At 40.2% G+C, this 14,320-nt stretch overlaps 6 protein-coding genes across 6 annotated transcripts; 3 read left to right on the forward strand and 3 right to left on the reverse strand. All coding sequences in view use genetic code 12, as the record gives it.

Moving 5' to 3' along the window:
- Window positions 1-451: 451 nt before the first annotated feature.
- Window positions 452-2,437, forward strand: RJT20DRAFT_63174 (fructose-2,6-bisphosphatase). Its single transcript, XM_064921020.1, has one exon. The coding sequence runs from the start codon at window positions 903-905 to the stop codon at window positions 2,280-2,282; it is 1,380 nt and encodes a 459-aa protein (XP_064771865.1). The 5' UTR covers window positions 452-902; the 3' UTR covers window positions 2,283-2,437.
- On the reverse strand, window positions 2,438-3,447 carry RJT20DRAFT_131201 (E2 SUMO-conjugating protein). Its single transcript, XM_064917949.1, has one exon. The coding sequence runs from the start codon at window positions 3,300-3,302 to the stop codon at window positions 2,820-2,822; it is 483 nt and encodes a 160-aa protein (XP_064771866.1). The 5' UTR covers window positions 3,303-3,447; the 3' UTR covers window positions 2,438-2,819.
- A 1,166-nt stretch (window positions 3,448-4,613) lies between these two features.
- SKI2 (SKI complex RNA helicase subunit) lies at window positions 4,614-8,514 on the forward strand. The gene has a single exon (XM_064917950.1). The coding sequence runs from the start codon at window positions 4,662-4,664 to the stop codon at window positions 8,412-8,414; it is 3,753 nt and encodes a 1,250-aa protein (XP_064771867.1). The 5' UTR covers window positions 4,614-4,661; the 3' UTR covers window positions 8,415-8,514.
- On the reverse strand, window positions 8,515-9,539 carry RJT20DRAFT_131205 (uncharacterized protein). Its single transcript, XM_064917951.1, has one exon. The coding sequence runs from the start codon at window positions 9,463-9,465 to the stop codon at window positions 8,539-8,541; it is 927 nt and encodes a 308-aa protein (XP_064771868.1). The 5' UTR covers window positions 9,466-9,539; the 3' UTR covers window positions 8,515-8,538.
- Window positions 9,540-9,732: 193 nt separating this feature from the next.
- Window positions 9,733-12,252, forward strand: RJT20DRAFT_131206 (AAA family ATPase). The gene has a single exon (XM_064917952.1). It carries the CDS (start codon window positions 9,783-9,785, stop codon window positions 12,144-12,146), a length of 2,364 nt encoding a protein of 787 aa, XP_064771869.1. The 5' UTR covers window positions 9,733-9,782; the 3' UTR covers window positions 12,147-12,252.
- A 3-nt stretch (window positions 12,253-12,255) lies between these two features.
- Window positions 12,256-13,987, reverse strand: RJT20DRAFT_63201 (TLC domain-containing protein). The gene has a single exon (XM_064921021.1). It carries the CDS (start codon window positions 13,679-13,681, stop codon window positions 12,434-12,436), a length of 1,248 nt encoding a protein of 415 aa, XP_064771870.1. The 5' UTR covers window positions 13,682-13,987; the 3' UTR covers window positions 12,256-12,433.
- Between the last annotated feature and the right edge of the window lie 333 nt (window positions 13,988-14,320).

Consider the following 14,320-nt stretch of genomic DNA (forward strand, 5'->3'; position numbering starts at 1 on the left):
ACACAGGGCCTATGAAATATTTCACTATTAATATTAATATTAGTACTATATTAATTAATACTAATATTAATTCTGTACTGTATTGTACTGTATTAACTTAATATTTAGTGTCACTTGGATTAATTTATTTAATTTATTTATTTGTCTGTTGGTGAGTAACTCTTCACTTGTTCCGTTCTTTTGTTCTTTCGTTCTTTGTCCTTTGTCGTTTGTTAATCAGTGCACATACTTTGGTTGTTAGTCTTGTAATCTTTGCTACTATCCGATTCTATACTCTGGTATCTGTCCTCACGCCATACATACCTTCTTCGCACCCGTCCGTATCACAGCCTTCCGTCTCTGATACCCCCACTACCAGAAACCGTCTTCCCGTTCACTGGCGTCGTAAATTACCGCTGATACTCCGCATTTTCTCATATCGTTCGCACAGCGAATCACATTGAACACCACATCAAGATAGCAAGTATCTCCACCCTGAGTATCAGATCGCTCAAGAGAAGACTACCACCGTGAACCTACAACCCACAAGACCCCGGATTTCAATTTTCGTCGTTGTAACTGGCCTGCTCGCTGAAATACTCCGTCTTGTTGTCGTAGAAGTACTCCTTCGCAAAAGTTATCAGTCAGAACAGTCCATCTCCGGTAGATACGATTTAAAGAACCCGCTAAGTTCACTCAGTTCACTTAGGTTTGTCCCAAATTACACGGGAATCCAATCAGTCTGATAAAACCTTGCTTTTGTCTTCATCATAAGCCTAAGCGCTCCGACCATTCCCTTCCTATTTATTGAATTGTTTGCAACATAGAATCCATTGCTTACAGAAATCGTATCCTTGACTGTTTGTAACTCCCAAACCAACAACCTCCCCACAAATCCATATTCATAATCACACACATACAAGATGCCCGTTTACTCCATCTCTCATGTTGAAAACGTTCGTGTCTGCGTGGTAATGGTTGGTCTTCCAGCTCGTGGAAAGTCGCTTATTGCTCAGAAGATTGTTCGTTATCTCCTGTGGCTCTCAATCAAGTCTAAATGCTTTAATGTGGGCAACTACAGAAGAGAAATTGCATCTGATGTCGTGGTTAATGCCGAATTCTTTGACCCAAGAAATGAAGAAGGTCTAAAGACTCGTAAGGAGGCTGTCAATAGAGCAATTACCGACATGATGAATTGGTTCCTGGAAGAAAACGGTGTCGTTGGTATCTTAGATGCTACGAACTCCACCAAAGCGAGAAGAGATCGTATTCTTAAACTCTGTAGAGAAAACTCTATCGAGCCTATGTTCTTGGAGAGTTATTGTGATGACCAAGACTTGATCTTGCAGAACATAATTGATGTCAAGACGACATCGCCAGATTATATCGACACAAGCAATGAGTTTGCGACAGATGACTTCTTGAAGCGGATTAGTTACTATGAAGAGATTTACGAAACAATGGACACCAAGTCTGACAGTGATTTGACATTCATTAAGCTTGTCAATGTCAACTCTCAGATCATCTTGAATCGGATCGAGTCGTACTTAGAGAGTCGTATTGTATACTATGTCATGAACTTACATATCAAACCCCGTTGCATTTATCTCTCCAGACACGGAGAGTCGGAATACAACTTAACAGGACAGATCGGAGGTGATTCAAATCTTTCCGAGCGTGGTTGGAAATACGCCAAGAAGCTCCCTGAACTCGTATTAAAGTCTCTCGGAGAGGAAAACAAGCACACAAACTTGACAGTATGGACATCTACCTTGAAAAGAACTCAACAGACATCATCATTCTTACCTTATAAGCGTAAACTCCAATGGAAAGCATTGGACGAACTTGATGCTGGTGAATGTGATGGTATGACTTACGAAGAAATCGAGCAGAATTTCCCAGAAGATTTCAAAGCAAGAGATGATGATAAATACGAGTACAGATACAGAGGAGGAGAGAGTTACAGAGACATCGTGATCAGACTCGAGCCTATCATTATGGAGCTTGAGAGACAGGAAAATATCCTTATCATCACTCATCAAGCGGTGCTAAGATGTCTCTATGCTTATTTCATGAACATCCCCCAAGAGGAAAGTCCATGGATGTCTATTCCATTACACACTTTGATCAAACTCGAGCCAAGAGCATATCTGACGTTAGTCAGTCGTATGAAAGCCGACATTCCTGCTGTTAGCACGTACAAGGAGAAGGGTACGTCACAGTTGGGAGAGTTCGCATCAGGTACAGGTATTTCGAAGAGTAGAGATTTGATCAGAGATAGTGAATTGGTTACTCCTAAGTAAGCCAACAGTGGATTTCTACGTCACGTTCAGAAGGTGTCAACTTCATCAAATCTATAATGACAGGATTAGATCAAATTTCAGTTCATTGTTGGCATTTTTATTTATCGCATAGAGCAAATTTATGTACATAAAGAATCAATATATAAATACGTGCAAGGTGAACTAATGTAGAGTCTCCTCGGCATACCACAATGTGTGCTAAAATTCAAATCATATTGTCTATTGAACAAAGATCAACTATGATAATTTACAAATACAACCAAACATGGATGAGGCCAATAAGCTCAAATATCATCAATTTAGTATATTAAATGAACAAAACTAGTAGTGACGTAGTTATGGAAACTCCTCTTCCTGGTAACGGAAAAGTATATCAAAAGGTATTGAAACAAGGACATAATGAGCTATGTCAGGAAAATAATGCAGTATGGAAAAATAGGTATATTACAGTTCGGAGGCCGTGTAAATTCTAAGAAGCCGGAATGTACAGATCACCAAGCACTCGATCTATTCGAGTGTAAGACTTCACAAAACTGTCTACATCGAACCAGCATTTACGTATCTCTTTGCTTGCTCTTTAACCTTTTTCTCGTACAACGCCTTATCTTTCATGAACGCCTTCCATGCTGGTTCTTGTGCTGGAGAATCTGGATTGGGCGTATCCAAAAGTTCTTGTATTCCCAAAACAATCTGTTTCAATGTTATGGCTGGTCTCCAGTCCTGTTCTTCGTTTAAGATCGATAAACAGATGGTTCCGCTGGGATAAACATTTGGATGGTAGAAGTTGGCTGGAAACTTGACCTTTGGTGGCTTCGATGGGTATTCTTCGGGGAAAGTGATGGTTATAGGATACACTGCATCAGACCACAATGTTCCCGCCTTTCCAGGTATACCAGCTGTCCATTGTGTCAAATCCAACGAGCCATCTTGTCCTTTGGCTGGTTTGGCGTAGAACCCAAAAGGATGGTCCTTTCTCCACTGTTTTCTTTCCTCTTGTAACCGCGTTTTGCAGAGCGACATGTCAGGTGAATATTTGGGTTTTCTTTTAGTCGACTAGTTGGTAGTGTGCCGTTGTAACCGTTGTGAAGCAGCTTCAAATGGTAAAGAACACGATGATTAAACCGTTATCATAAGCATTTGAAAGATTGACTTTTCAGATAGCTATGGCCCGGTACGCGCACGACCGGTGATTTTGGCTGAAGCAGTTTAGCCGTGGATGGGAGGAGGGTAGAAGAGTGATTGTAGTGTGATGGAGATTTTATTGATGGAAGAGAAGGAGGCAGAGGAGATGGAGTGGTATGGAGTAGTGATATATAGGAGTTGGGGCGGTTTTAAGAGAATTTTTAGAAATTTTTTTGGGGGTGCAATTCGTTGCCCTTCGTTAATGAGTAGCTTTGGATTACGTTGATCGACTGCAAATTGATTTTGTATGGCGGTTTGGTGAGAGTGGGAGAGAGTGGGAGATAAAGTGTGGTGGATGGCAGGGATAAAATACTAGCAAGATATGCTATTATGATTTATATCTCTTAGCTGGAGAATTTGTATTGGAGCCAAGGCCAATATGTTAAAAGAGCGATCTTCTGTTGTGAGTTAATGTGAATGTTGAGTATAGCTGGAGTATGGAGCATAACTTATATAGCCTGTCGCTGTTTCTTGTATATACTTGGAGTGAAGCTATTTTAGTATAAATTTCGCATAACCTGCTGGAGTGTAACTTGAGAATAACTATAGTATAGCTAGTCGGAGTGTCCTTCTGGTATAGCTTACTGGAGAATACTTCAACATCTGAGAGACCACCATTTCCTATTTTTGGCTAATAACTGCGAAAATCATTAAAATTTGCAGCCGTTCATGATGATATCAAGACAACAACAGAGTCGGTTTCTCCTTAGAATACGATTTCAAAACTTATGACACTAATTTTAAACCTAGTTCATTATGATACTTTTTTTCCCCTACCAGGAATACCTATACTGCTTATACTTTTTATAATCCATTACTTTGACCATATAACATATATATATAGACAGCCTCCACTACAATCACCATCACATACTCCTTCAATAACTACTATTTTTTTTTTTTTTTTTCATTTTCATTTTTTATATTAATCTTTTCAAATTGCCTATAACATACCAACATCAGACCTAATCTACATCCTATCTATTATCTATCCATATAACAAACCACATCATATCCTTCCTTCCCCCCAAACACTCCCAACAATCACAATCTGGCAATAAAAAGCCTTATGGACTAGATGTGTTTCCTGCAGGACGGCTCCACAAGCTTCATTTCTTCAAAATGCTGCCAAATTGAAAGAAAGTAATGAATGATTGTTCTTTAGTGTTAAGTCGTCATTGTAGTGCAATTGTAGTCATGGCGTCAGAAATTGAAACTCCCAACGACTATGGTAACGATCTTTTTGTGGAACCTACCACGAGATCGGGTTACACGCCCAACATCGACGAACAGAATGAGTTGTTCTTGAAAGAACTCTTGGAACCTTCAAATGAACTCTCATGGGATATACTAAAAATGGTAGAAGACGTACCGAAAGTGCTGAAAAACGACATTTACAAGCAGCTCTTGTCATTCCCGGAAAGAATCACTAGAACAGAATTTCGCTTGGAAAGAAACGCCTTCTCTGGCGCCGTCGAAGGATACAAGGAAGAACTCCGAATCGATGATCTCGACAATGCCACTGCAGGCAATTCCATGTCAATTAATAGAAAATATACATCCAAGAACGAGTCGTTTCGTGGAGATTCGTCCTTTTTGCCGTTTCGTCCAGGTGGCTTAATTGGAGAAACAACTAAAGAAGAGAAGAAAGAAGCGGAAACTTTGCACAGAGATGAACATGGATTGTACGATCACCCCCCTGGTCTTTCAAGGGGATTGAAAGTTGTATATGATGAAGAAAATGATGCCATCAATAGTTTAGATGTCGACGACGTGGATCAGGATGATGAGCACGATATAATACTTTCTGAACATAAGATAGATGTCGAAGGAAGGCAGCATCATGTAGTTGGAAATGTGCCATTTTCAGCTAAAGAAGTCGAGGGTCTTGTTCCCACTGACTTTAAGGCAATGCAGAGGAAAGCAGAAGGAAAGAAGAAAAAGAAGAAGCAAGAAGTATGGGCTCATGTTGTGGAATTGGACCATAAGATCGAAAACTTTGAAGAAATGGTTCCACATTTGGCAAGAACTTGGCCCTTCGAGTTGGATACTTTCCAGAAAGAAGCTGTCTTCCATTTGGAAAATGGTGATTCTGTCTTTGTCGCTGCTCACACTTCCGCCGGTAAAACAGTAGTTGCAGAATACGCAATTGCGATGGCTAACAGAAATATGACCAAAACAATATATACGTCGCCTATTAAGGCGTTGTCCAACCAGAAGTTCAGAGATTTTAAAGAAACCTTCAAAGAAGTTGACGTCGGGTTAATCACCGGTGATGTTCAAATCAATCCAGAAGCTAACTGCTTGATTATGACCACGGAAATCTTGAGATCAATGTTATATAGAGGCGCTGATATAATACGTGATGTTGAGTTTGTCATCTTTGATGAAGTTCATTACGTCAATGATATAGACCGTGGTGTAGTATGGGAAGAAGTGATTATCATGTTACCTGATCATATCAAATTCATCCTCTTATCTGCTACAGTCCCAAATACCTTCGAATTCGCCAATTGGGTGGGAAGAACAAAACAGAAGGACATATATGTGATATCAACACCCAAGAGACCTGTTCCACTAGAAATATTTATCTCAGCTAAAGACGAAATGTTTAAGGTCGTGGATGCACTGAGAAAGTTTGATGAAAACGAATTCAAGAAGCATAAGGAATTCCTTGAAAAAGGTAGCAAAAAAGCTGGTCCACCGAAAACTACCATGGGATCAGGAAGTCGCGGAGGTCCAGGAGGTTCAGCTAGAGGAGGAAATAGAGGTGGTGGTCGTGGAGGAAGAGGCGGCCAAGGTGGTATAGGTGGCAGCAGGGGCGGTCAAGGAGGTGGAAGAGGAAATCTCACTGTTAGACCTGGTGGACGTGCAAACTTTGCCACAGACGGCCCCAACAAAAATACCTGGCTTTCCCTAGTACAATATCTCAAGAAGTCAAATTTACTTCCTGCTGTTGTTTTCGTGTTCTCAAAGAAGAAATGTGAGATGTACGCAGACTCATTGAGTAGTGTTGACTTTTGTACTGCCAGAGAAAAATCCGAAGTTCATATGTTTATCGATAGAGCAGTATCCAGATTGAGGAAAGAAGATAGAGAACTTCCACAAATTCTTAAGATTAGAGAAATGTTGAGCAGAGGAATTGCGGTTCACCATGGTGGATTATTGCCAATTGTAAAGGAGTGTATCGAAATTCTTTTTGCTAAATCATTAGTGAAAGTTTTGTTCGCTACAGAAACATTTGCCATGGGTTTGAACTTGCCCACAAGAACAGTTATTTTCAGCTCAATGAGAAAGCACGATGGACGTGGCTTTAGAAATTTATTGCCTGGTGAATTTACTCAAATGTCTGGAAGAGCAGGCAGAAGAGGATTGGATCCCACTGGTACGGTCATAATTATGGCATACAATGATCCAATTTCTCCTCTAGATTTCAAAGAAGTCACTCTAGGAACTCCAACCAAGTTACAATCACAGTTCAGACTTACTTACAATATGATTTTGAATCTCTTGAGAATTGAGGCATTAAGAGTCGAAGAGATGATCAAGCATTCCTTCAGTGAAAACTCAACCCAAGTACTCATGCCAGAGAATCAGAAGAAGATTGAGCACTTGTCTACTAGATTAAGTCGCCTAACAATATCTGATTGTAAGGATTGTGGAATGGAAGGCGTAGACGAGACTTTCCAATTGATGAAACAATATGAAGAAGTATATGGAAAATGCATTGTTGCCATGCATTCCTTAGATTCGGCTTTCCTTAAATTCCAACTTTTGAAGACAGGTAGACTGGTCAGCTATAGAGACAAAAACGATATCTTAAGAATCGGTTTCATAGTCAGATCCGATAGTGCCAATAGCGCAATAGTGGTCATTACCTTTAACCATGGCAAAGAATACGAAAACGACTGTGAAAAATACAAGATGCCTTTCCTTCCAATTCATGCCTACTCCTATAAACACTTTAAGAAGATTAAGTACGAGGAAGGTTTACGGGTTGAATCAGTTCCGTATGAAAAAATTGGATTTATTTGCAAGTATGCTATAAAAACATCGATCTTGAAAGTATTGGAAAATGATACGAGAACAATCAGAGAGTTTGGCGAGCAAGTCAAGCTTCTTCTCCATTTCCAAAATGAGATGGAGGAATTAGCTTTTAGTGAAACGGGCCATATTACATTGCATGAACTAGTTACCGAAAAGGCAAGTATTCTTAAGAAATTGAAGGAGTCCACTGCCTTCTATTGTCCTAATTTCAAGCAGCACTTCAAAGAAATTAACAACAAGGATTCCATTGAAAAGGAAATTGCCAAAATACAGAGAATGATCTCTGACGAGAACCTAGACTTGCTTCCTGACTACGAGCAACGTTTGGAGGTTTTGAGGGATTTGGGCTATATTGATAAACACAACAACGTTGTCTTAAAGGGTAGAGTTGCCTGCGAAGTCAACTCTGGGTGGGAACTAATGGTGACAGAATTGGTGTTGGATAACTTCCTTGGAGACTTCGAACCTGAAGAGATTGTGGCATTGCTCTCTTGTTTTGTCTATGAAGGTAGAACAAACGAAGAAGAGCCTCCTTTGCTAACTCCGCGTTTGGAGAAGGGTAAAGAAAGAATTTTGCATTTTGCATCAAAGCTTTTCAAAATATATGGTGAAAAGCTGGTTATCATGACATCGGAAGAGGAGGAATTTTTGGAGAGAAAGAGATTTGCATTGACGAATGTTGTATATGAATGGGCCAGGGGCCTTTCATTCAACGAAATCATGCAGATCAGTTCAGAGGCCGAAGGAACAATTGTCAGAGTGATCACAAGACTTGACGAGATTTGCCGTGAAGTGAAGAATGCCGCCTTGATTGTCGGTGATTCAACATTGCATGCAAAGATGGGAGAAGCACAGGAAAGAATTAAAAGAGACATCGTTTTCTGTGCATCTTTATACTTGTAATTTGTGTTTTTGTATCTAGATGATTATCGCCAAGTTCAAAGGTGTGTCTATTATAGTTTAAATATGTACATGAATAGTAAAAGGTTACAATAAATACAATAATGCTATCATTTAAATATTGGGCTTACAGTCTTGTCAATGTCTCTGACGTTAAATTGATCATGCCCAATCTACCGTTGATAATCTTTCCAAGTAGAACTTTGTCGCGGACTTCGTTCTTATTGAATTTCATGGTAAGTAGCCCAATCAAAGTATATAGGCTACCAATGCAAGTTTGCTCTAGGATAGTGTTCTTTGTTTCCGTTAACAAATGCTCTTCCGTTATTGCCCCCCATTTCATGGCACCTCTGTAAGGCAAGATGGCTGTGAAGAGCAAGTTCCTCTTCATGAATTCAGGGATGATTTCTCTTTCATTATCGAAAAAATCTAAACTATCAAATATTTCGTTTGTAGGTGATGAAAGGTACCTTTCATTCATAAAAACTGTTTCGATATCCAAATGCGTTCGTAGTATGATTTTTCCAAGTGCTCTCAACCTCTCTGTCTCAATGAGAACCGTCTGGCTGGGGAATGTTGCATTCTTGCTTTCGAGATGATTCTCCTCTGGTGTAGTCTTTGCCGTTTGCTGCTGCCGTATATCTAAATGAAAGTTGGAAAGTCCACATATAATCGCTATTTTCTCCTTAAGCAGTAAAGGGAACTCGATTCCCACGAAATTCTGGATCTTCTCCGTCCTTGGAGAGATTGTAGCCTCAAAGTCTCGATCCTGATCGAGTGCATTCAATATTGAGGTATTTCCGATACTGTGTCTTTCGAAGCAGTTTGATTGGAAATCTCGTACGGATCTCGTATATAGCGAAGGTTTCATTCCCTCGTATGTCACCCGTCGTGACGAGTTCAGTTTGGCGTTGCCAAGGTAGAGATCGGTTACCAGCACTATATTCTCATTGGCTATATTAGAAGTACCAAAAGAAGCCTTTAAGCCATCAAGAAAGCACAGACATAGTCGCCTACCAGAGCTTTTCGAAAATAAATTTGATTTCCGAAACATTCTATGACTCTAATTCACCATTTCTCTCCTTGAACATGTACTACCTTTCTTCCTAGTAAAGAACACACTGAAAGATGAACTATATAACTTTCATTAAAATGCTTCTTCCAAAAGAATTATTCAAATTCTGATGCCGGCAAATGGTAGCGCCACAAAATTTATTGACTCATCACATGATTTATCATGTGATTCCCATCTCAAAGTTCCAATAAATTTATGTTAAATGAAGCTGTAAAATATGGGTTTGAATACCATTAAACAGTGGTTATAAAGTCGGTTAAGGTTTGCTTGGTTCTCTAATACTGTTGGATACAAAGATGTCGTCTAAACTGACTTCATCGAAATCAAAAAAGCAAGCAGGAACGCCTACTCCTGCGGAAGCACCAACATCAAAGAAAATCAAGATACCAAAAGCATTCATCGTACGACCAAACCAGAGTAGTACGCCTAAAAACACTATCAAAGCTTATGTAAATAGTGAAATATTTCAAGCTCTTGAGTTCTCTAATGGCCAGACTGTGTTTATTGCGAAATCTGACAGCGGAGCAGCTGGTGTAGTGGCCACAATCCATTCCGATGATAACATTATCGACAAGAATGTCATAACAATTTCATCTAATTTAAGAAATTTGGGTGGAATTCTCCTCGGAGATCGTGTACAGTTCACCAAGTATGCTAGACAGCCAGAATATGCCAAATCTGTATCAGTTTTCGTGCCAGATAATACTGACGATCAATTGGCAGAACTGACATCGAAGACTATACAAAAGACCTTGGATGACATTGGAATCATATTTCCAGGGTTCAGAATAACCGTAGCATTACCAAATGATTCTGAAGAGAAAGTACAGACAGAGATTGTTATAACAGATATAAATGAAGAAGAGTCAATAGAAGAAGCATTGAAGAAATTGAGTATCAGCAATGGCCAAGATGAATTGGATGATTCAATTGGGCAGATAGAAACAGTTTCACCAGCATATTTGTTCCAAAGAGGCAAAACTACAATCCAAAAGAGCATTATAGCTATACCATCGCGTTCGAAATATCCTCAGTTGCCCCAAACTTTCAATTACTCACAAGTGGGGGGTCTTTCTAAACAAATTGCATTACTTCAATCTACGGTTGAATTACCATTGCAGAATCCTAAGCTCTTCTCTGATTTTGGAATTTCTCCTCCTCGTGGTATACTCTTGCATGGACCACCAGGTACTGGAAAAACCATGCTTTTGAGATGTGTCGCTAATGAGACAAATGCACATATTCTTACTGTGAATGGTCCTTCCATTGTATCGAAGTACTTGGGAGAGACGGAGAATGCCATAAGAGATATATTCATAGAAGCAAGAAAGTATCAACCTTCCATTATTTTTATGGATGAAATCGACTCGTTAGTACCCAGCCGTAACTCTGACGATAGTGGAGAGACAGAGTCCAGAGTCGTAGCAACATTATTAACCATGATGGATGGTATGGGAGATACAGGAAGAATAGTAGTGGTTGGTGCCACGAACCGTCCAAACCAGATTGATTCAGCTTTGAGAAGACCTGGCAGATTTGACCAGGAAGTTGAGATAGGAATTCCCGATGTTGAAGCAAGAACCGAGATCTTGCTAAAGCAATTTGAAAAGATGAATACTTCCAAATGCGAGCTCTCTAAAGAAGATATAACTAATGTTGCCGCAAAAACTCATGGTTATGTTGGAGCAGATCTTACGGCTTTATGCAGAGAGGCTGTTATGAAGGCTATCAACAGAGGCTTGAAGTCAGGAATACCACAGGACCTGTTGAAGGTAACTCTTGACGATTTACTCCATGCTTTACCAGATATCAGGCCTTCTGCTATGAGGGAAATCTTTTTGGAAATGCCAAAAGTTTACTGGTCTGATATTGGTGGCCAGCACGAATTGAAGAAAAAGCTAACAGAAGTTGTTCAATTGCCTCTTGAAGCTGCGCAAACGTTTAAAGCCTTGGGAGTTCTGGCCCCGAAGGGTGTATTACTTTATGGCCCTCCTGGCTGCTCTAAGACATTGACCGCCAAGGCATTGGCTACTGAATCAGGATTAAACTTCTTGGCTATCAAGGGGCCGGAGATTTTCAACAAATACGTCGGAGAGTCCGAAAGAACCATCCGTGAGATCTTCAGAAAAGCTAGAGCTGCATCTCCTTCTATCATTTTCTTTGACGAAATAGATGCTATATCTGGTGATCGTGATTCTGCTAGCACCTCCGCTTCTCAACATGTTTTAACCTCGCTATTAAATGAGATTGACGGTGTAGAGGAGTTGAAAGGCGTAGTCATTGTTGCAGCCACCAATAAACCAACCGAAATTGACCCAGCTTTATTGAGACCTGGTCGTTTGGATCGACACATATACGTGGCTCCCCCTGATTACGAGGCAAGATTGCAAATATTAACAAACGGAAGTAAAAAATTCAACCTTGTTGATGAAGATGTGGACTTGAAAGGACTCGCTGAGTTGACAGATGGATGTTCTGGAGCCGAAGTGGCATTGTTGTGCCAAGAGGCTGGTCTCGCTGCAGTAATGGAGGATAAAGAGGCTGTTAAAGTTGAGAAGAGACATTTCGAACATGCTTTGAAGGGTATTTCGAGAGGAATTACACCAGAAATGCTTAATTACTACGAGGAGTTTTCTGGCAGAAGTGGCTTGAGTATGTAACACATAGGTAATAACCAAAATAGAAGAAATAGCATAAGGACAATTAGTTAGACTCCATCGGGTTAAATTGTCAGGGATAGAAAAGTTTTACAAAGGAGCAATATATATAATTATTAAATTACTATTATTAAAGACTATTAAGAATGAGCTCGCACCTATAGAGGGCGATTAGGTATTAGCTATGGGCGAGCTGCTTACATGGTGTGAAGGAATAAATTATTAAGATACGACGTTTAGGCGTCGTTCCGACAGAATAGAACCTTTTTGAACTGTCTATCCAGACTGGATTATCGAGACTTCTTTGTCTCTTCTTCGCTGCTTTCATCATCTGTCTCCCCTTCGGACTCCTCTTCATCATCACTTCTATCGTCCTTGGCAGCGCTGCCTTGTACGAATCTCCATAAGATTCGTAAGATTAAGTACAACCAGTAAAGATTAATTAGCTGTAATGTACCAAGCAAGAAGAAAACGATTGGCTGTGAGATGTAACACTTGTACTGCTGGGTGACCCAGTTGAGTTCCCATGCACCAACTGTACGGAACTCGGTCAAAATAGACCACAAGATACGTAAGTTGACCCAGTGCCTCAAGTAGATCCATGAAATCACAAAAAAGACAAAAATAGGACCAGTAAATTCTGAGTCTAAATAGTTTGAAGTCTTTGCAATAGCAAAGAAGAAATCAGAAATGTCCATAGTAAGGAAGACTTCCAAGCCCATCCATGTGAAATGAAAACGATACGAACACCAAATCAAGGCGATAGTAACGATGTGATGGAGGACCAAAGCCTGGTAATCCTTGCGGGGTTTTTCCAACTGCAATATCATAACAAGAGCCTGTTGTGACCAAAACGATGCCTGTCCCAAGTAATAGATCTTGAACCAGAAGTCGTGGGTATAATGAGGGTAGTCGAGGTAGAAAGGAGTGGTTTCAAACCACCAAAGTGGCAAGCCATGCATGATCCACAAACCAAGAGGTCCCGAGATACCGTAGTAGAATATGGCATAGCATTGTTCCATGAATCTCTTGATCTTACCTTCATTTTTGATACCTACTGACTTGGCAATGGGCCTGAAAACACAGATCATCATGAACTCACGTAAGAACGTGAAGAAGATGGCGTAATAGGCCACGAAGAAGAAATCGTTTCTTCCCTTACCATACTGGTCAGTTCCTGGAATTTTATACGATGGAACCACGAACTTCTTCAATACCCTGTGCAGAAGTGAGTTTGGGTCTGACAAGAAGTACAATGAATAAGACGCTAATAAGATCCAAAGCGGGATGATCCAGGTATGTCTATAGGTCAATTCTCTGAAAGCAATAGCGATTTTTTTAGCAATATCCGAGTCTGAACGAGATTCTGTTCTTAAGGCGACAATTCTAGCGTCTGACAATGCTCTCAGCCGTCTTGTAGTGGGCATTGTTGAAAGTGCTGGGGACATGATATCAGGCCCTGGGATTTGGCCCATGACGGAACCGTGACGGCTTCGGCCGTGCAAATGCAGCAGCAGCAGTGACTCGGGCGAAGACATGATAATATTTGGAGTTAACCCTCTTACCGATCTATAGCTTTGTTAAGTATTTCAATTAGCTTTCTACCAACCGACACCTGGGAAAGAAGCAGTAGTATGATTATTTAAGTTAAAACCTCTGTTGCTAATGAAATCTGTCGCTAAAATAAAGAGGCAGAGTACTGCCGAATTAAGCTGCGAAAAATGGAAATAGTGACAGAACATCGCGGCAACAAATGTCAACATGACGAGAAAATAACGGTTGTTCGAGAAAAAATAGGGGGAGTCATCGCGAGTCATTATAAAATATAGGAATCGAGTAAAGTCATGGAAATATGCGAAATGTAGGTAAAACATAGGGGTAAATTCGTGGTAAGAAAGGTGAGAAAAAGGTGAGAAAATGGCGAGAAAAATTTGAGGATTTAGGGGCAGAAATGGGTATGTTGGGAGAGAGAAAAACTGGGGCTAATTAGGCTGCAAAAGGAGATTAGTTGGGTAGGAATGGGTTATTTAAATTGGGTTTTAATTCCGTTCAAGAGTACAAAACGAAGTTCCTTGGTAATCAAAAATACCGAAGAAGTGTTCAACGTTTCTTACAATTAATTTGTTTATTGGGAAGGTAAATTTCCACGGATTACAGTATCTGTGGTAGCTGTGGGC

This window comes from Scheffersomyces xylosifermentans (assembly GCF_036884685.1).
Source record: "Scheffersomyces xylosifermentans strain CBS 12540 chromosome Unknown RJT20scaffold_8, whole genome shotgun sequence".
NCBI classification, from domain to species: Eukaryota; Fungi; Ascomycota; class Pichiomycetes; order Serinales; family Debaryomycetaceae; genus Scheffersomyces; species Scheffersomyces xylosifermentans.